This window comes from Cebus imitator, unplaced genomic scaffold (assembly GCF_001604975.1).
Source record: "Cebus imitator isolate Cc_AM_T3 unplaced genomic scaffold, Cebus_imitator-1.0 Scaffold103, whole genome shotgun sequence".
In the NCBI taxonomy this organism is placed as follows: Eukaryota; Metazoa; Chordata; class Mammalia; order Primates; family Cebidae; genus Cebus; species Cebus imitator.
In genome coordinates, this window is record NW_016107418.1 from 5841374 (window position 1) to 5864009 (window position 22636).

Genomic DNA, 22636 nt, shown 5'->3' on the forward strand with positions numbered 1-22636 from the left:
GAGTGCAATGGTGCGATCTTGGCTCATTGCAACCTCCGCCTCTCAGGTTCAAGCGATTTTCCTGCCTCAGTCTCCCAAGTAGCTGAGATTACAGGCATGCACCACTATGCCTGGCTAATTTTGTAATTTTAGTGGAGATGAGGACCACCCTGTTGGTCCGGGTGGCTTCGAACTCCTGACCTCAGGTGATCGGCATGCCTCAGCCTCCCAAAGTGCTGGGATTACAGGTGTGAGCCACTGCACCCAGCCACTTTTGGGTCTTTATAATTAGAATGAGAACAGCGATACACAGATTGAGTATCCCCAATCCAAAAATTGAGCACTGACATGATGGTCAAAGGAAATGGAGCATTTCAGATTGCAGATTTTTGGATTAGGGATGTCAATTGATAAGTAAAATGCAGATATAGCAAAATCTTTAAAAATCCAATATTTGAAATACTTCTAGTCTCAAACATTTTGGATAAGGAGTTCTCAGCTTATAATATTACAGTTAGCTTTTTGTTCCTTATTCTCTGTTTAAATGTGATTATTAGATCATTTTGAGTAACTTGTCACAGGCCCATCAGTATAAGTGATAATGGTGCTAAATCTTTGACGTAAGTATGGGCTATATGTGTGTGTGTGTGTGTATTTGTTTTTGATGTTTTAATTTCCATTGACAACTGCTTCTCTCATTATTCTCTTTCAAGCTTTTCTTGATTATATGCATTTAATCTTGCAGGTAAACTAAATTTAATATGTATAATTAATATTAAAATGTGCTATTATAATTATATATGTGTATTATATAATCATTCCTCATTCTACTACAAAAAAACCAAAGCAGATTGGAATTTTTTAACTGAAATTTATGTTGAATTTTTAGATTAATTTGGGATTAATGGATCTCTTGCCATGATTTGGAACCTTTGATCTTTCGTTCTCCAGAAAAGTTTTCTATAAATACTTTAATGGGAGTGGTATGAAGAAAAAGTAGACATTTTTATTAGCAAACAAAATATTATTGGTAGTAGGTGAGAATTATAAACATATGTTCAAAATACCATCCAGTATTGAGTTTATAATAGGACTTTTTACTCATTCATTTAGTAAACTCAAAAGTGATAAAGGCAGTATCAGGGATGACATCCATATTTCTGGCTTGGGGATTCACATTTAAAAAATTAAAGTTGTATTGTGTGATAGATAATATTTGTAAGCTTTTTGATTTGAGGAGGGCAATTATAATGTTCCAGGTATTGTGTTGGGTGCTGGAGATGTAATGTTGATCAACTGAGCACTAGACTTGCTTCTTATAAAGTGCCCACTATCTAGCTGGAGAAACAGACATTCACAACATGACAAATTACTCATGTAGTGAGTGCTGTTGTCACAGGATTTTTTGGGTATTGCTTAGCCAGCTGGAAACCTCTGTGGCTAGCAATGCCTCTGGTTGAGTTTTGCTTGCACCTGCTGCACTTGTTCCACTCACTCGGCCTGGCAGACTCTGCTTGCCTTGTGCTACCAGCCCAGATCCCATGCCTGCCAAGGGCTTGCCAGGTGTGGAGCAGCGATGGGTGTGTGAGCAAGCAAGCCCAGGGTCTGGTTACTGTGCACAGCCAGGCATGCTGCCTGCTGCAGTGGGGTGGGCAGCTCCAGGGGTTGGCACAAGTGCTGGTTCCATGTGAGGCTGTGGCTGGACCAGATGTACTGCAAGCAGCTTCTGCTATGGGCACCAGTGTCTGGACAAGGGGAACATGGTGGCACCCTGGAGCTCAGAGATATCAGGAACTGCAGAGCCCCAATGAGGGAGTTACAACATGTAACAGCCCTGGCTTAGAGAGCCCCAAGGCCTGGGCTACCAGAAGGGCTGCAGCTCTACTCTCCTTCTCATCACCCACAGCATGGGGCAGCAGGGAGCATGTTTCTGGCGGGCATGTTTTAGCCTGTTTGAGTTACAGCTCTTTTGGTTCTACCACCGTGCTCTGGCCAGCAGCTTTTGGGCTGGCCTGCCCCTGCTGCTGTTTCCTGTTGCATGGTGTGGCCACCCAGTGCCAACAGAGGGCAGGAGGGCTATAGTGTTACAATCCCTTTAGCTCCCACCTGCAGCTGGCAAGCTGGTCAGAGAAGTGTTATAGCTCCTTTTGCTCTTACTGTTTGGCAAGTCCTGAGTTCTTGTCCTACATCCATGAACAATGAGGTTATGTGGACAACTGGAAGATGAGCAAGGCAGAGAAGAGCTTTATTGAGCAATGGAACAACTCTCAGCTCTTCAGCAGAGAGGAGACCCAAAGTGGGTAGCTTCTACCCACAAGCAGGTAGTCCTGATGACTTTCAGAGTGGCAGAGTCGGGATTTTATGGGCTCAGAATGGAGGAAGTGATATTGGTCCATGGGCCTCCATTGGCTGGCCTGGAAAAAGTACCATCTGGTTGGCTGAAAGGCATCAAGGAAGTTCTCTGGGTGGCAGACTCCACCTGGAACTGGCAGCCCAGTCCCCAGGCTTCAGGCCGTCCCTGGCTTCAAAGTGGGGTTTTACTGGGGACCCTCTACTTCCCACCTAGAAACCTGCCTCCTGCTGCCATCAACATGCTACCCATGGTACCCGGGCTGTCTGTCCTGGGGGGTGCCCTTAGCTCCATACCATCCCACCCCCAGCCCCTCGATCTCCCTCCTTTGCTCGTTGGCACCCAAAGTTTCTGCCTCAGAAGCAGTTTCCTGAGGGGCCAAGGCAGCCAGGGGCTGGTGTGTCAGTGCCACCCTGAGCACATGCACACTCAGCCAGGTCACGACAGCTCCTGGGCTTGGCTTTTGGGACATGTCCACAACTTGGCTCCGCCACAGAATGGGTGATGGGAGTTGGGGGGTGCTAGGGAGTGGGAGCAGGTACTTCCGAACCTGCATGGGCAGGGGATTTCCCAGACCCTGAAGAGTGCAAGGATACCCAAGTCCAGAGCCATGGCTGGGCGGCTGCAGCTGTGCCTGGGAGTGTGGGCTCCTTCCCTGCCAACTCAGTAGGGTGTGGGGCTTCCACTGGGATCACCTGTTCCTTGTTGGCTCTGCAGAGCGCACAGCCCTGGCTGTGCCTCCTCAGCTGCAGCTGGCTTCCTCACAGTAGCCACTCTGGACAGGCTGCTGCTGCCATCACTGTGAAGGAAAAGCATAGGTTGATCTGCAATGAGAAAAGGAAGGAGGCCTAACTACTTGGGAAGGGTTGTGGGGCATGGTAGGCTACACTTTTGGTGATATTATGAGTTTTAAGCAAAGGCTAGAAATGTGTCTAGAAGTTCTTAGATGAAGAGGTGGAGCTACAGTATCCCAGTTAGTGGGAGCGTCTGACCATATGTAAAGGAGCTTGGTGCATTTGAGGAGCCAAAAGAAGGCTGTTGTCACCAGAACATAGTCAGTGATTGGGGTAGGGACTTGAAATGACTAGCTTGCCTTTCTTTTTTTAGTCTGCTTTTCAGTGTTCACTACAGTGTTGTAGAAAATGGATCAGAGGGTCAAGGATAGATATGGAGAGAGCATTTAGGAAGCTATTTATAATAGTTCAGGTGAGAAACAGTGGAGACGTTGCAACTAGGGATGAGACAGCAGAGATGGAGAAAAGTGGATAGGTTACAGAAACATGTAGGAGATGCAGTTCCCAGGGTCTGATAATGTACTGAGTATGTGGAGTGATGGAGAAAGGATCAGAGTGACACCCATATTCCTGATTTGGGCATTCAGTCATTTAAAAACTTGAAGTGTGAGTGAGTAGTATGTAATATTTGCAACTTTTTTTGAGGAGGACATTCCTTAACACTAAACTTAGCATTCCAGAAGAGAATATTTAGTGCTTTCCATGTTGATGACCTGGATGTTTTTTCATGCTGTAGATATTACACCACCATATTGCCTCAGTAGAGAAACTTGCTTTGACTACTTCCGGATGCCCACTTGTGATTCAGTGCAAGAACTTCAGAATTGTGCATTTCATTGTTCCCAGAGAAAGAGATTGCCATGATATTTACAACTCTTTGCTACAACTGTCGAAACAAGGTATTGTTCTTAGAGACCAAAGCTTACATGCTCAATTTGAGATGGGTTATCTAAGATACTTTATTTAATGTTTTATTATTGTTATTATACACTTTTTTACTCTGACAGTCAAGTTCTTGTGTACTCTGTCTCCCCAAAATTGGCCTGAAAGTAATTAGAAACTATTGATCTGATATAACAATGGTGTAAAGAAGGAGTAAGGGTAAGGAGAAAGTAAAGCATTTGTAGTAGAGACTTACAAAACCACAGGTTCATCTTAATGGTTTAAATCTATTGATAGCAAGTAGCACAACATATTTTTTAAGTGGGCATTTAAGTGGGTATTTCACAATCAAAGAGAATGACTTGGAAGTTGATATTACAGAATGAAAATTTTAAGGGAGGTCATGGTCCTTTGGTAGAAATGGGACTATATTCAATAGATTTGAATGGGAGGTATGGAAGATGAGCAGAGAAACAAGAAAGGGTGAATTCTATTTTAGTAGAAGTAAGGTCGAGAGGGATATCAGTGCTAAAGAAGAATCTTATCACTACTTATGCCCTGTGAATCTTGTTACTTCCTTTCCCTAACGTGACTTGAATTATATGTTGGACTGGATTTTAGTTGAGCAGCCTGGATTGCTACCTGCAAGAGCAGTCTCAGAGCAGGTCTTTGTTCATTCTTCTCTCTGAGGACATAAGCCTGTAACATCCTATTGTCTCAAGCCAGAGTTTATAGTAAAGATGATTCAGTGACTCCCAGGCTTATCGTTGTTCAGAAGGAAATGCCCCCAGAGCTCTGTGCAACAGTTGCCATTTTTGGTCCACACTGTCCTATAGGGATAGGTAATGCAATTTCATGTTCTGTATGCCATCTCTAGCTTTTCATTATAACATTAGTCTATTTTACATCTCATTTGGGAAAGTGGTTAGTAGGAAGTGAGTATTAGTGTCTTTATAATTTTACTTTTAAGAAAAAAATGCAATAGAGTATTTAACATGTAAGTCTGTTATCTTTACTTTTGCTGATGACATAAATCCAATCTCAGATTGATATATGTCTTTTTAGATTTACTCATTTGCATATAGAACGTCAAGTATATTCAAGTGTTAGCCATCTCTTTGAAGACTGTAAAGAAAAAATGAAGGAAAAACTGAATTTATTTGTAGTGTTTTAGTCTTATAAATTGCATTTAACATTTAAAATTTTGTATTCTATAGCAAAATACGAAGATCTCTATGCATTTTCTTATAATCCCAAACAAAATGATTCAGAACGACTACAAGGCTGGCAGCTCATTGACCTTGCTGAGGAATATAAGAGGATGGGAGTGCCAAATTCACACTGGGAGTTGTCCGATGCCAACCGGGAATACAAGGTACCTTAACAACGTTTTGGAGAAATTCAGAAAATGTTAGTACCAGAGAGTCAGAGGGTATCAGAGTACCAAGTTGTCTATGTACTGAAATGTGCTGTTCTTGCATTTAATAAGGTTTAAAGGTTTTTCAAGGTGGTTTTGAACTAAGAGTAGAATGGTTATGTTTTGTTTGATATTTACAGATTTGTGAAACTTATCCCAGAGAACTTTATGTTCCCTGGACAGCAAGCAAACCAATAATTGTTGGTAGTTCCAAGTTCCGGAGCAAGGGAAGATTCCCAGTTCTTTCCTACTATCATCAAGATAAGAAGGTAGGATGCTTTTCTTTTGATTTTGGAAATAAAGTATAACTCCTCTTCAGATTTAAGTATCTAAAAGAACACTTTTTTTTTTTTTGAGGCAGGGTCTTGCTCTTTTGCTGAGGCAGGAGTGCAGTGGCACAATCTCAGCTCACTGCAACCTCTACCTTCCGGGTCAAGCAATTGTTGTGCCTCAGCCTCCTGAGTACCTGGCACTACAGGGACATACCACTATGCCCGACTAATTTTTGTTTTTAGTAGAGATGGGGTTTTGCCATGTTGGCCAGGCTGGTCTCAAACTCCTGACCTCAAGTGATCAGCCTGCCTTAGCCTCCCAAAGCGCTGGGATTACAGGTGTGAAGCACTGTGCCTGGATCTATAACACTATTTTTTACATTAAAAGATTGCTGGCCGGGCATGGTGGCTCACACCTATAATCCCAGCACTTTGGGAGGCTGAGGTGGACAGATCAGGAGGCCGAGAGATTGAGACCATTTTGGCCAACATGGTGAAACCCCGTCTCTACTAAAAATACAAAAATTAGCTGGGCGTGGTGGCACACACCTGTAGTTCCAGCTAATCGGGAGGCTGAGGCAGGAGAATCACTTGAATCGGGGAGGCGGAGATTGCAGTGGGCCAAGATCACACCACTGCACTCAAGCCTGGCAACAGAGCGAGACTTCATCTCAAAAAATAAAAAAAAAGATTGCTAATGGAGAAGCACTGGCTTTTTGTTTAATTACATTTTTACAAATTTAAAACAAAACTACTCAAATATAGAAATTTTCATACTTCTTGTCATCTTTTCTTGACCCTCCCTTCCTTCCAGCAGTGACTTGAAAATAATAGAATTAGTTAACAGACGTGATCCTCTTCCTTTCCTGTGGTTCTTTCAATTCTGCTTGTATTTGGGAAAACCAGATCATTTTGATAAGACAACCACTGAGACAAGGGAGAGAACCAAGGGCATTTCAGGGTTCCATTTTAATAGTAAGCTTACATCAAAAGGATTTTGTAACATGAAGCAGTGTAGGAGACATCTTTATAGTGAGATGCTGTAATAAAGGTTGCTTATTACTGTAAAACTTACCTTTGTAGCCTACTAATAGAAGGCCAGGAGGCACTATATATTAAATGCTTTATATGGATATCTTCCTAACTTTGTAAGGTAGGCTTTACTAACTATCTGAAACTTTCAAATGGGGAAATTGAAGTTCAAAGAGGGTAATCACTTCCCCTGCATCTCACAGCAAATAAGTTGAGGAATTTCTGAGCCATTTCTGACTCCCAATCCTTTGTGACCTTATTTTTTTTTTTATCTGAGAACTTTTAGAATCTTCTTTTCCCTTAGTGTTCTGAAATTTATTTTTCTTTCTTTCTTTTTTTTGTTTTTTTTTTGAGATGGAGTTTCTCTCATTGCCCAGGCTGGAGTGCAATGATGCGATCTCGGCTCACTGCGTCCTCTGCCTCCTGGCTTCAGCGATTCTCCTGCCTCAGCCTCCTGTGTAGCTGGGACTACAGGCGCCTGCCACCACGCCAAGCAAATTTTTGTATTTTTAGTAGAGATAGGGTTTCACCATGTTGGCCCAGGCTGGTCTCGAACTCCTGAGCTCAAGTGATCCACTTGCTTCAGCCTTCCAAAGTGCTGGGATTATAGGCATGAGCCACTGCACCTGGTCTGTTCTGAAATTTCACAGTAATGTGCCTTGGCATGTCTTTTTAAATCTCATCCAGAAACTCAGGTCTCAGTTTTGGGAATTTCCTTCTGTATTTCTTTGGTAATTTCCTCCCTTCTATAAATTTTCTTTGCATTTTTTATTTATTAGTTGACAATTGGGTTTTGTAGAATAAACCTATACTTTTTAAAAAAAATTTTTCTCCTCTGTATCATATTTTTGTATTTTCTGGACGATTTCCTCAATCTTATCTCCATTCTGTGTCTTAGATCCTTTTTTGCTGTAGTGTTTTTAATATCTGAGAGCTTTTCCTATTTTCTGAAATTTCTAAAAATTGTTTTTTATTCTTGGATGTAAGGTTTTTGTTCTTTGAGGACGTTAAAAATTAAAAAAAAAAAATTCTCATGCTTCCCACATTAGTTATCTTTTTGCTCAGAGTTCCCTTTTTTTGTTTATTTAGCGTTTTTGTCTTTACTGTCTTTAAAATACCTGCTTCTTGGGTGACTTCTCATACTTAAGCTGTTTTGAAGTTTGTGTGCAGAAGTGGTTTGTATCTTGGTATTCTTTCTTTCTTTTTTTTTTTTTGTGACAAGGTCTCACTTTGTTGCCCAGGCTGGAGTTCACTGGTGCAATTTCAGCTCACTGCAACCTCCACCTCCCAGGTTCAAGAGATTCTCCTGCCTCAGCCTCCTGAGTAGCTGGGATCAAAGGCGTGTGCCACCACGCCCAGCTAATTTTTGCATTTTTAGTAGAGATGGGGTTTCACCATGTTGTCTGGAACTCCTGACTTCAAGTGATCCACCCGCCTTGGCCTCCCAAAGTGCTGGGATTACAGGTGTGAGCTACCATTCCTGGCTTTGGGATTCTTTTTGTTGTATAAATGGTTTCCTTAAAGAAGAAACCTCTAATTTTGGTCCCAATGAGTATGGTAAGTCTATTATTCAAGTGTGAGAAGAGTGATGGCAGGATTTCATATTTTGTTACGTAGACTTTACTTAATTCTTCTAGTTTTTGTAAGTATAGGGCTTCACCCCTGCCCACAACTGTGTCTGTTGTCTATAGAGTCTTCAGGTTCATCCTCATCATAGAATAAACTTTGTCTTCAAGGTAAGGGAGAATCTGGAAGTCTTAGCTAGTCCTTTTATAGGCATTCAACCAGTTCTCCTTCTTTCAGTTACATTCCTCCTCAGGCCTTCAGAGGTTTTGTGCCTTTTGGAATTTTGCTGCACAAAATACCTTGGTTCTTATTGACTTAAGGGAGTTAGCAGCTTTCTTTGTCCTGTAAAATTGGTTATCACTTGCTAGTCAGTTGTCACCTCCCCAAATTTTATTGACATCTCTATTGTTGACTTTTTTCTCATTCTCTTTGTCCCTGTGGTTTTATACATTTTAACTTTCTTTATTAGAACCTCACTTGGATTTTGGGAAGGAGCAGAGACAAAGGGGTAAGGGTTCAGACAGAAGTTTCTAATCTACTTTTCACAACTTAATCACAGAGACGTTAAATGGTTATGGCCTCTCTTGTCATAGCCATATGTGTAAACATTGTTTATTGGAAAGTTGGGCTGAAAACAGTTATTCAGTGGACAACTTAACAAGTCAAAAAGTAGGTATGAAAAGAATTTAATAAGGCAATGCTTATTTTCTGCTATTTTATCAAATTTTCATGGTTTTATTTTTTGTGTGAATTTAAAATATGCAGATGTGCAAATTTGTATATATTTTTGTTTTCCATTGGAAAAAAAGTATATGGATTTAAATCTTTTAAATTTTCTTTAGGACTTTAAACAATTGTAGGCTGGGCATGATGTTTTATGCCTGTAATCCCAGCATGGTGGAAGGTTGAGGTGGGCAGATCGCTTGAGCCCAGGAGTTGACAACCAGCCTGGGCAACATGGCAAAACCCCATCTCAACAAAAAATACAAAAATTACTCAAGCATGGTGTTGTGTACCTGTAGTCCCAGTTACTCTGGAGGCTGAGTTGGAAGGATTGCTTGGGCCCAGGAGGTCAAGGTTGCAGTGAGCCGTGACTGCGCCACTGCACTCCAGTCTGGGCAGCAGAACAAGACTTTGTCTCAAAAACAAACAAAAGACAGTAAATATTGAATCCAAACACTCACTACTTATAGGTATTCTTGCTCTATTCAGTTGACTATCTTTTAATCCAAATTTGAAGCTCATTTTTCTCATTTTATATTAAGATTGCTGATTTCTAATTAGAGATCTTAAAGCCTTTAGAAAGTAAAAGTTTCAATGTTGCTACTTAAAAACTCTTGTTCTGTTTTTATTGAGTATTTTTTACTTGAACTTCAGTTGGAAGTATCCTGTAATCTAAATGGAGCACAGAATGCAGATATCTTAGCAGTAGGTTACTTAACAGAGAATTGAGTGGGTGTTATTTCTTAGGACCCAGGCTTTCTTCATCAAACTAGATAAGAAGGTATTTAGTTTTCTTATGAAAAGAGAATATTGGGGAAACTTAGGGAATATCAATATATTGAAATAATATTTAATTCAAAGAAGATCTTAATGTTACTGCCTCTTAATTGTCATATCTGATTTGAATACTTTTGGCTTTTTTTCTTCTAAGCATTTTTAAAGACATGTTTTAGAGATCTTTGCATAATCTGTTTTCTGTCTTTTTAAAAATAGGCTGCCATTTGTCGATGTAGTCAACCACTCTCTGGATTCAGTGCCAGGTGCATGGAGGATGAACATTTGCTTCAAGCCATTAGTAAAGCCAATCCAGTCAATCGCTATATGTATGTCGTGGATACCAGGCCAAAAGTATGTATCTTGAATACAGCACAGTCTGCTAGTTTAGTTGTCTTTATTACTTAATAAGAGTTAGTAAACTTGCCTGTATTTAAAATATCTGAATCGTAGTTTTAAATTAACTAAGGCTGATGATACTAAGGAAATCAATCCTTTATTTAAAGGATACCAGTTTGGAAGACCAATTTCTGACTAACTCATGGTGATTTCTTTTTTTTTTTTTTATTTGAGACGGAGTCTTGCTCTGTCGCCAGGCTGGAGTGTAGTGGCGCAGTCTCGGCTCACTGCAACCTCGGCCTCCTGGGTTCAGGCGATTCTTCCTCCTCAGCCTCCCGAGTAGCTGGGACTACAGGCGTGTGCCACCACACCCGGCTAATTTTTGTATTTTTAGTAGAGACGGGGTTTCATCATGGCGAGAATAGTCTCGATCTCTTGACCTCGTGATCTGCCCGCCTCGGCCTCCCAAAGTGCTGGGATTACAGGCGTGAGTCACCACGCCTGGCCAGTGATTTCTTATGTCTTCTGATATTTATATAAATTCAGGGAAGCTGAATTTTATATTGAGAACTCCTCTTGATAGTGTATAAGTCTTATGTTATTGTGAAGAAATAATAAAATGTGTGTTGTGAAAAATAAATTCTTCTTTTTTTTTTTTTAAAGACAGTTGCTCTCTGTCACCCTGGAGTGCAGTGGCACAATCTCGGCTTTCTACAACCTCTGCCTTCCCAGTTCAAGCAAGTCTCCTGCCTCAGCCTCCTGAGTAGCTGGTATTACAGCCACGTACCACCACTCCTGGCTAATTTTTTGTATTTTTGGTAGAAATGGGGTTTCACCATGTTGGCCAGGCTGGTCTTGAACTCCAGGCCTCAAGTGATCTGCCCACTTCAGTTGGCCTCCCAAAGTGCTGGGATTACAAGCATGAGCCACCATGCCCAGCCTGAATTCGTCTTCTTATTTTTTGCAGAATTTTCAATTGGCAAAACATTTTTATGCTAAAATAATGGATTTTAGCTTGAAATATTCAAGAAAATAAGGAAAACAGATACGTAGGAAACATAGAACTAGAGAATTATAAATAGTGAACAGGAATTTGGGTTATCTTAGGCATCTGTGCTATGGGGCTAAATTTTTATCATTGGGACAAATGTCAGAGTCCCTTCTTTTTATTAACATAGTTAACCAATTCATATAGGATTCTGAAACTAAAGTAATTAAAATAATCCTCAGTGGTAACAGTTAACATTGCTTTTAATTTTTGTTATAGCATCGTATGCAGAGCTGGTGGGCTACACAAAAGGACATTGGCAGAATTATAGTGAGGATTTCTTCAAAAGTCCGGAATGATGAGAAAATAAGAGAAAGCAATGAGAAAAAGCGAGTGAGCAATATAGAACACAAGTGGTTTTTAGGCAGCTTTGTAAAAGGAATGGTCACTACTTTAGAAGTGATTCTCATCATTATGCAATTTCACAACAGATAATTTAGAAAACAGAAGAAGAGATTAATTTGAGTAAATTAAGAATTATTTGTCTGGGCATGGTGGCTCACACTTGTAATCCCAGCACTTTGGGAGGCTGAGGTGAGTGGATCACCTGAGGTCAGAAGTTCAAGACTAGCCTCGCCAACATAGTGAAACCCTGTCTCTACTAAAAATACAAAAAATTAGCTGGGTGCAGTGGCAGGTACCTCTAATCCCAGCTACTTGGGAGGCTGAGGCAAGGGAATTGCTTGAACCCGGAAAGCAGAGGTTACAGTGGGCCGAGATTGTGCCATTGCACTCCAGACTGGGCGATAGAGCAAAACTCCATTAAAACAAAAAACAAACAAACAAAAAAACCTTGTGTTTCCCAGTAATCCAAAAAAAAAAAAAAAAAAAAAAAATGAAGAATTATTTAAAAATAGAAATTGATAACTTGATAATCTTTTATTTGTTTTATTTTATTTTATCTTATTTTATTTTATTTCAAGATGGAATCTCTTTCTGTTGCCCAAGCTCTAGTGCAGTGGTGTAATCTTGGCTCACTGCAACCTCTACCTCCCGATTTCAAGCAATTCTCCTGCCTCAGCCTCCTGAGTAGCTGGGACTACAGGCACATGCCACCACACCCAGCTAATTTTTTATATTTTTAGGAGGGACGGGGTTTCACCATGTTAGCCAGGATGGTCTTGATCTCCTGATCAAGGGCAGATCTTGTGATCTGCCCACCTCGGCCTCCCAAAGTGCTGGGATTACCTGTGTGAGCCACCGTGCCTGGTCAATAATCGTTTATTGTATTAAAAATAAAAGACTTTATTAGGAGCTAAGAGTGTTGTTGATGTCTCTTATAAAAAAAATTCTAGAACACTTTTTCAGTAATATTAAGTGTAAAAGGTGATTGTAATATGAGACTTTTTGAAGATGAGATCTGACACAGTGATTTGTTCTTCAGACCTCATAGCTTTCATTTGTATAATTATCTTCTACACAGAAAATATATCATTCTTTGATTGTTTTACTAGTTAAAGGTAAATCAAGTAGTAATAATGTGGAAGCATTTTTTAACATCTAACTGGATTTTACTTTAGGTGCTGAATAACTAGTGAGTCAGTCAGTAGGATACAGTTTAACTACTTGTTACCAAATTGAGGTCGAATCTACAAAATGAAGAGCTCCTTTTTTTTTTTTTGTTCATTTTTACATTATTTTGAACTTGATTGCTGGAAGAGCTCATTTTCTTCTAATTTAGGCTCTGTTTTATCCACGTTCATAAGAATGTTTAATAAATTATATTAACATTCTATATGAAATCCTAGCCTGGAAGAATTAATCATCAAATCCTAAGGGGACCGCTGACAACATTTTGATCTAATAGCTAAAGACCATGGGACTATGAGCAATCTGTTTTTTTCCTGGAGACCAGTTTATTTTTGGCCCAGTTCTTGGAGGTGTATCACGATAGCTGATTACATGCCATATTACATGGTGTATGGGCCTTCAGTAATCTCTCATATAGAAGACCTGAAGTAATCTGAAGCATATTTCAGATCTGATTTTTAGGTGCCTATGGCTTTCAGAATGATCTGTGCTCTAGGCTTGTTCTGAAGTACATCTCATAGGTAGAAAAGTCCCCCAGCCAGCTCTGCTCAACTGAATCATTTAGAAATTAGATAGGAAACATTTCTTTCTAATTTTAAAATATTACAAACATATGAAAAACTGACTAAAAACAAAAATGAATTGGCTTCATCAACTTACAGGAACTTCTTGTCTACACCTTTTAATTAACAATCATATTACTTTATTATATCCTTCATTACTATTTAATAATGTGGTATTTTTACTTATCAAAAGATGGTAGCTTATTCAGTTTTGATGAGTTCCTTTAAACTCTCTACTAGCTAAAATACTGCTTATGTAGTATTTTCATCACATTTTGGTAAATTAAAGAGAAAAGTAGTTTACTAGTCTCAAAATTTCTAAAACTTTTAATTTTAGCTGAATGCAATGGCCAACAGAGCAGCTGGAAAAGGTTATGAAAATGAAGACAACTATTCCAGTATTAGATTTCAGTTTGTTGGAATTGAAAATATTCATGTCATGAGGTCCAGCCTTCAGAAATTATTGGAAGGTATATTATTGCTTACTTTTTTAGGCACCTTTGTCCAAAAGAAATCTAACGCTAGTCACATGTAATTTAGAATTTTCCAGTGGTCACATTTAAAAAAGTAAAAAGAAACAGGTGATGTTAATTTTAATAATATCCTTACTTAATATATTAAAAACATTATTTTAAAATGTAATCAAAATAAAAAAATTAGTAATGAGATATTTTTCTTGTCATCAAGTTTTAGAAGTCAAGTGTGTATTTTATAGTACATCTGAGTTTGGACAAGCCATATTTCAAATGTTTAGTAGCCATATTTTGTTATGGCTACTGTATTAGTACAATTCTAATGGTTTTGCAAAAAATTGTTATTAGATAGATATTCTTGAGTAGTCACTATAGTAAATATTAATTTATGGTAATGTTCATTTAAATATTCCATTCATAGTATGGAATTTAAAAAATTAAAATATAAGATTATTTTTAGTTAGATGCTTGTGCTACAGTGTTTTTAAAGAGATTAGAGCATTTTTGTAAGGACAGGAATAATAGAAAAATATATCCAAAAATCAGTTACTGAGCTTTTAACAGCATCTTTTCATTTATAAAGAGTCTTGCCTAATTATTTTGTTGTCTTCTTAATTCGCTTATCTAGAGAGATCTTGAAAAAAAAAACAGATTTTGGCCATATTCTAACTGAAATATTTTTATCACTTTTTTAGTCAATGGCACTAAAGGGCTTTCTGTCAGTGATTTCTACTCCGGTTTGGAGAGCTCAGGATGGCTTCGCCATATCAAAGCTATTATGGATGCTGCAATCTTCTTGGCCAAAGTAACACTTTATCTTTCATATTTGGTCTTGGGGTTTGTAATGGTGGGAAGGAGTAGATTTGTTCTGTTGGGGACTGGTGTCTATTCATCAGATAGCTCTTATTATTTTTTACCTCTTTAATAAACTTCGCTTTATTTTGAGCCTTAAAAATACCATGTGGCACTTAATGTGGAGACTTAAAAAAATGCTCCCAAATACTTTGAAGCAACATTTTTGCCTTTGTTTTTTGTTTGTTTGCCTGTGTTCTTGTTATTATATTTTGTTGTATATTTTGGAAATTATGCTGTGACATTATCATTGCAGGCATAGCACTTCTTTGTAACAGAATACCTGCTAGTGTGGTTTTCAAGTAGAACTTACTGGTTTACCTAAAAGTACGCTAGAATCTAAGTATGTGATCTTTCTTTTCAGGCAATAATGGTTGAAAATGCAAGTGTGCTGGTTCATTGTTCTGATGGTTGGGATAGGACTTCCCAGGTTTGTTCCCTGGGTTCTCTTTTATTGGATTCCTACTACAGAACAATCAAAGGATTCATGGTAAGGATTTATTTGGTTAAGACTGATGGTTCTTAAGTAGAAGTAATTTAATGTGCCTCCAGAGGACATTTGGCAATGTTGGATACAATTTTGCACTAAAGGAAATGATGAGACTGGCATCCATGGTAGTGGCCAGGGATATTGCTAACCTAAACAATTATAATATATAAAGTTTTTGCTGGGGGACCAGCCCCAAAGCAAAGAATTATCTGGCCCGTAATGTCAGCACTGTTAAGGCTGAGAAACCTTGAGTTAGACTCATTTCCATTTGTGCTAAGGCTGACAATAAACTTTAGATTTAAAGAATTTTTCTTCCTAAATGTTCCAATGGAAATATTCAGTATTTTCAGTATTTAGATTTTTATCTAACAAATGTAAATAATGTAATAAAACAAGGCACAAATAAGAGTACTTAAAATTAAATTCTGAAGGAAACCTTCTATTTAAAATACCTGCATTTGTAAGTGTAATAACATGTTAGGCATGTTTTATATCTGAAGATTAAATTTTTAGTTCAACAGATTTTCTCCTTTGTGAAGATAAAGCCCTAGCTCCTGTTTTTTGTTTCTTTGCTTTTAAAGGTATGATCAGATTTTTATTTGCTTGCTTTTAAACATGTGATCAGATTATATGTTTTCAAAATTTACATCTTGACTTGTGGTAAATTAAATGAAGAGATGTTAGAAAATTTTCATTAGTTTAGAATTATTAAATACAGTGCCGTCTTAAGGGAAGAATGAAAATCACCAGCCCTTTTTCAGCACCACTATTTACTGCTGCTAACATACTGACTCTGGGACAGGCCAAGTGGGAGTGCTGCTAATAAGAAAATAATGCTCAGCTTACCTTGAGAGTATAAGATAAGGAATATTTTCGTTGCCATGTTTGGCTTTAATTATTTCTTAGACACCCGAATGAAATCATAGTAAATGACCAAGGATGATGTGAGAGCTTCCTGGGCAATAGGAACAGTGTGAACTAAAGCATAATCTCTTTGGGTGACTGCAGGTAATGTGTGATGCATGGAGTTCAGAGTGAGTATTAGAGTGGATGCAGAGGAATAGAGTGGGATCAGGACCTGAGGAAAAGAAGGCTTTTTTTTTTTTTTTGCAAAATACAATGATTTTATTACTGAACTCAAAAGATGACAGATTACATTTCAATGAATATAATAAAACACATACAACATGCCAGAAAAAAAGGAACAATAGTAATTATACAGGACATTAAATTGAACATTTTTCAGAATGCTGAGCAAGAAATTAAGTATAGATTATAACACTTTCACTTTTGTATTCATTCAACAAATGAATGACTGAGTTAACTATGCGAAAGATTCTAGATCTGGAGGATAAATAACATTTAAACATTCACCAAAGTGAAGAAAGATAGTAAGCAATACTTTTTATGTAAATACTATATATACTGGCATTGTATAATAAACACTGTAAAAGAAAATTACAGGTAGCTAAGGAAGGACAATGTAAAAGGAAATAGTTTAGGCTGGGAGGAGAAGTGTTGGTAGAGGAGAAAGGCAGTTGGAAACATTTATCAATCAGATAAAAATTAACCAGATGAGGGGAGAGATTCCTACAGAAGCACTGGCTTGAATAAATGCTTTGAGATTAAAACAAACAAACAAACAAAGCATGGCCTACTCAGAGAACTGAGGAAGTCCCTTTGCGAAGATATATTGTGAGTGAAGGAAGATGATTCCAGGTGAGGCCTGAAAGCCAGGTGAGGCTTTCTCCTCTTTGGATAATGGAATCTATTAAAGAGCTTTACACAAGCACACAGTAACTTTATTGGATGTGCTTTTAAAAAAAAAAAAAAAAAAGTCTTGGTGTCTTGAAGGCCAAAGGGAGTGGGAATGGAGGCTAGGAGGTCAGTATAGACACCGTTACTGTTGTTATTGTTACTGTTACTGTTACACTGATAACTTACCAGACAAAAGAGTTTTTAGTTTTACAGAACTAAAGCAGTGACACACAAGTAAAAGGGGAGGTGATGGGATCCAGGGATGTTTAGAAAATAGAGTCAGTAAGAATTGGTCATGGGCAGGGCATGGTGGTTCACGCCTGTAATCCCAGCACTTTGGGAGGCCAAGACAGGTGGATCATGAGGTCAAGAGCTCGAGACCATCCTGGCCAACATGGTGAAACCCTATCTCTTCTAAAAAAATACAAAAATTAGTTGGGCATGGTGGCACATGCCTGTAATCCCAGCTACTCAGGAGGCTGAGGTAGGAGAATTACTCAGGAGGCTGAGAGGAGAATTGCTGAGGAGGTGAAGGTTGCAATGAGCTGAGATTGCGCCACTGCACTCCAGCCTGGTGACAGAGTGAGACTCTGTCTGAAAAAAAAAAAAAGAAAAGCAAAAAAAGAATTAGTCATGGTTTGGATGTAGGATAGAAGAGAGGAGTCTTCCTCTAGGATGATTTCCAAGCTTCTGTATTAGGTGCCAGGATGGATGGTGCTGCTGTCTGGCTCTTCACTGAGATGAACCGAGGAATACATTTGGTTAGAAAAATATTGAGTTATCCTTTAAACATGGTTGTGTAGAAGAATGGCAGAAAGACCAGAATAAAACCTCTGGCTCCAGCCAAAAGATCACTTGCCCAAGGTCACACAAAGTGGTGAAGCCAGGATTGGAGATTGCCTAGGCTCCAGTGACTGCATCCTCAGCCATAACAGTGCGTGGCCTACTGGCAAAAGCAGGGGCTTGAGACAAAATCAGAGAAGGTAAAACTGGCAGTTTTGACACTATGAAAAAAATGTGCTTGGTGACAACATAATGACGTGATAAAGTATACTAAATACTACGAATATGTGTTTAGACTGAAAAAGTTAGAAATCTGTTTTTCGTGTTAACATCTATTCTCTTCAATGGATTGAGTTTATCTTAAAAGTATGGAAAAGATAAAGTCAATCCATTCAAGAGGATAGATGTTAACACTTGGATTTGAACGTGAACTCAAGTAAGATGATTTCATTAAAATCATTGTTCTTTTTATTAGTTTTTTTCTTCAAAAATGTAGTATATTAATAATGTTCAAGTAAGCTAAAAGGTTTAAAATCTCTACCTCAGTCTATCACCCAGAGTTAACTTTGTTAGCAGTTTTGGTTTATATTTTTCCAGCCTTTTTTCTATGGTATATCATCTTCATACATACAAAAACTTAAATGTAGTACTGCTTTATAACATGTACTTTTCACTTAAAATGTAGTAAATCCAACAGAAATAATTTAAGTCACACAACTATTTCTTTTTATGCATTTTACTCTTCTTTAACCTCACCTCGAATCAATGTTTTGGCAATTTTTGCCTGTGGTTTTTTGTGCTGTTTTGTTTATAAGTTAAAAGTGTATAGTAAATACTGTTTTTAAACTAATAAGACTTAATCAAGCCTAAACAATAATTGAAAGTAGTCAGAAAGTGAATTTTACTTTTTCTCATTAAGGTTTTAATAGAAAAGGACTGGATCTCTTTTGGACATAAATTTTCAGAGAGGTGAGTCACAGTTATACAATCATATATTTTATAAAATTAGTAAACTAAGTTTAGAACGCCAGAATGTTTCTCTTCTTTATGAACTCACATACGTAATGGGAGGTAAGAGTGTCATGGTTTTGTACTGTATTTTACATGAAGACATTTTATCTTATTTTTTTTCTGTAATTTCTTTCAATTCTAGTACCCGTGTTAATTTTCATGGCTATTTATTACCTTCCTTTTTGGCTGCGTTATATTTAGAGATGGTAACAGATCTTTTAAAGCTGTGGTTTAAAAGCTCATAAATGATTTCAATAAAAATTATGGGTTTTTGTGCTAATGTAACAGTGCTTTAGGAATATTTTTGTATGTTTAACAATACCTGAACAATGGACTTCTTTCAGAGGTATTTTTAAAAGCCTGTACTTTCTGTGGGGTTAGGTGTGGCCATTTGGATGGTGACCCAAAGGAAGTCTCACCAGTGTTTACTCAGTTCTTGGAATGTGTGTGGCATTTGACCGAACAGTTTCCACAAGCCTTTGAATTCAATGAAGCATTTCTTCTTCAGATCCATGAACATATTCATTCATGCCAATTTGGAAACTTCCTTGGAAATTGTCAGAAGGAAAGGGAAGAGCTCAAGTAAGATGATTCAAGGGTCTCCTTTTCCCCACTAGTTGGCCGAGATCTAACCAAAATCATGGGTGAAACTTAATAAAATATCTTGACAATTTGCAACTTTATTGTAAAGAGTTTATTGTTTATATTCCTGAAGCTCCTGAAGCTGAGTATCCTTCTAATATTCCCCAACCTTTCAGGTAATAGTAAAAACATATGATAAAATGTGTTTTGAAGTGTAGCATACTTACAGAAAAGTACATACAGCGTAAATGTGAAGCTCCGTAAGTCTTACCAAACATACACGTATGTAACGAGCATCCAGAATATGAACTGTTGCCAACAGCCTGGAAAGTCTCCTCATGCTTCTTTTAATCTGCATGTATATATTTTAGAACAGAGAAATCTTTACACCGTTTAATTTCCCAGAATGTATTCGTTGCTAGTTTTAAAGTATGAAATATTTTAAACTGTTGGTTTGCTTTAAGGTAAGATGGAATCTTACAGTTCTTCTCACATTTCTAAACAGACAGGTCTTTGGGGAAAATAAATCTACCTATGTTGGCTGCAGCATGTCTGTCCTTGGGCAGGGTCTCAGGAAAGCTCTGAGACACTACTTGACCCTGGTTCATGTTATTTCCTGACCAGTGTTTGGGGATGGGGGTTTTTGCCTAAGCTTTGATACAAGGGAGATCTCTGGAGTAGGTCTTAGAGGTCCTATGTATATATTATTTTTCCACTTTCCGCCGGGATACCTACATTATGTTTACATGGTAAATGTCCAGGTTAAATCATTCTTACCTTTGCCCACCTACACTTAGATTTGCAAAATAATTGACTTTTTAAATTCTTGCATAACAACCTGATTTTGCCCATTTCCCTTTTTGTACCCACTCACACTTACTTGTGTTCCTGCCCTGTGATACTTGCCACTACCGCCCAGACATGGGGTTAAGAGAAGAAGTCCAGGCAGAAAGATACATTAGTGTCTTGTTCTATGTGTATGTTTGTGGTGGAACGGAGAACAAGTTTTTGAAATTGTGTGAGTTGAGAGGAATCTCTTAAAATATATGGTTTTGAGAGAAAATGGTATACCGTGTTGTGTTCAAGAAACATGGCTTTATTACCTAATTATGAATGAAAAAAGACAATAGAGAGAATATAGAATTTTGAGACAAGGTTAGACTATGAATAGAAGAAAAAACTAAAATTTAAATCTACTTTGAAGCCATTGCCTGATTTATAAAAATGAGTATTATCATTACTACTTTGCATCTATAGGAAAGATCTCTGTGTTTTTCTCATTACATTAAGGTTGAAGGAGAAGACTTATTCCCTGTGGCCATTTATTTTGGAAGACCAAAAGAAGTACCTAAATCCTCTCTACAGTTCCAAATCTCATAGATTTATAGTTTTGGAGCCAAATACAGTCTCTTTCAATTTTAAGTAAGTTGACATCATTGAAGTATTTATATTTGATTTTTCTTAAACACAATTTATTGAAACTTTTTCTTTTTGTCATAAAGGTTTTGGAGGAACATGTACCACCAATTTGATCGAACACTGCATCCTAGGCAGTCTGTATTTAATATAATTATGAATATGAATGAGCAAAATAAACAGTTAGAGAAAGATATTAAAGACCTAGAATCTGTAAGTATTCTGAAGTATCTAATTAATGTATTTGGAATGTGAAATTAGTTTATGATTAAACCAATACTTGTATTGTTGGTATAAATCAGCACATAAAAAAACTTCTGAAGTAAATATAGTTGCTTCAAAATTAGGTCAGCCCTACTTTGATTGAATATGCTAGTTTGAATCATTTTCTTTATATTTTAAAATACATTAAAATACTGAAAGTATATAGCATAATGTAGAGATAAACACAATAAATATCTGTGTACCCACCAGCTAGCTTTTGTGGGATTTTTACATTTACTATATGTGCTCAGGTCTTTCTTGTTCTTGTTTTAAGAAATAAAACATAGATCTATTTGAAGACCCTCTATACTTACCCAGTCTTCACCCATGTATTTTGAGGTGGGCAGATTTCACTGTGCTGAATTTGGTCTGAGTCCTTCTTGGGCATGTTGTTATACTTTTATTACTTATGTTTGTATCCACAATTTATAATACCGTTTCTCTTGACTTAAAATATTTTTATTGTGTACTGAAAAAACAACAAATACTATCTATAAGTGTTTGTATGAGGTTTAAAGGGAAACAATGTATATGCCCATTTACCCTTCACTCTGCTTAAAAAACTGATGTTTTAAAACTATGTAAAAGTTACCATACTGTTGATGTGCTTCACTTTGCTCAACATTAACATTTATCCATGTTGATACATGTAGCTTTAAATCATCTGTTTTATTAGTAACTACTGTATAACTTTCTATTGTATGAATATATCACAGTCTATCCATTTAGCTGTGGATGCATATTTAAATTGTTTTCAGTTTTGGATTTCCATGATTCCAAATGAAGTTAAATGACTTTTAATATTTGTTGGTCATTTGGTTTTCCTTTTCTGTGAATGGCCTATTCAAACCTTTGCTCATTTTTCTGTTGGCATATTTGCCTTTTTCTTTTTCTTTTTTTTTTTTTTTTTTTTTTTGAGATGGAGTTTCACTCATGTTACCCAGGCTGGAGTGCAATGGCGCGATCTCGGCTCACCACAACCTCCGCCTCCTGGGTTCAGGCAATTCTCCTGCCTCAGCCTCCTGAGTAGCTGGGATTACAGGCACGCACCACCATGCCCAGCTAATTTTTTGTATTTTTAGTAGAGATGGGGTTTCACCATGCTGACCAGGATGGTCTCGATCTCTTGACCTCGTGATCCACCCGCCTCTGCCTCCCAAAGTGCTGGGATTACAGGCTTGAGCCACCGCGCCCAGCTGCCTTTTTCTTATTGATTTGTAAGAGTTGTTTTTGTGCCAGGCAGGAATTCTTTGTTAGTTATATATATATTATAAATGGCTTTATCCAGTCTATTCTTGTCTTTTCCACTTTATTATTTATGGTATGCTATATATAGATGTTTTGAATTTTCATGTCAAATTGATCAGTCTTTGTTGTTTGCTTTTTGTGTGTGTCTTGTTTAACAAATCCCTCTCTACCCTAAGACTTTCCTATAATATTTTTTCTGCCATCATATATAAGCAGAAAGGATCAGTAAGTACATATGTATTTTTAAAATCCTAGACAGTCATAACAGTAAAACTGTCTTATCTACCTCTCAGGCAGGAGTATCCCTTAGTCATGCTTTAGATAAGGAAGTAATGACTGCTTAAGCAAATTGTAGAAGGATATGGTCAAGAGTGGCAAGTCCAAGATGATTGGTAATATGGGAAGTTTATCTGGACAGTCTAAGAACTTGGAAAGCATGATACCCTGCTGCAGGACACTTTAAAAATCTTCTGTTAAAAAAGTAAAGTTC

The 22636-nt window shown here is 37.7% G+C and overlaps 1 protein-coding gene across 2 annotated transcripts in view; it reads left to right on the top strand.

The window, feature by feature from the left end:
• The window catches only part of MTMR6 (myotubularin related protein 6), a 42083-nt gene that overhangs the window by 16751 nt on the left and 2696 nt on the right, over nucleotides 1-22636 (top strand). The window contains exons 3-14 of one of the 2 annotated variants that reach the window (XM_017537539.2): nucleotides 3860-4022; nucleotides 5223-5380; nucleotides 5563-5691; nucleotides 10009-10143; nucleotides 11396-11509; nucleotides 13607-13739; nucleotides 14438-14547; nucleotides 14959-15084; nucleotides 18545-18594; nucleotides 19018-19218; nucleotides 20509-20640; nucleotides 20721-20847. In XM_017537539.2, coding sequence (XP_017393028.1) covers nucleotides 3860-4022; nucleotides 5223-5380; nucleotides 5563-5691; nucleotides 10009-10143; nucleotides 11396-11509; nucleotides 13607-13739; nucleotides 14438-14547; nucleotides 14959-15084; nucleotides 18545-18594; nucleotides 19018-19218; nucleotides 20509-20640; nucleotides 20721-20847 — 1578 coding nt within the window. The remainder of the gene's footprint in view (nucleotides 1-3859; nucleotides 4023-5222; nucleotides 5381-5562; nucleotides 5692-10008; nucleotides 10144-11395; nucleotides 11510-13606; nucleotides 13740-14437; nucleotides 14548-14958; nucleotides 15085-18544; nucleotides 18595-19017; nucleotides 19219-20508; nucleotides 20641-20720; nucleotides 20848-22636) is intronic. The other variant, XM_017537540.2, reaches the window with a different exon arrangement.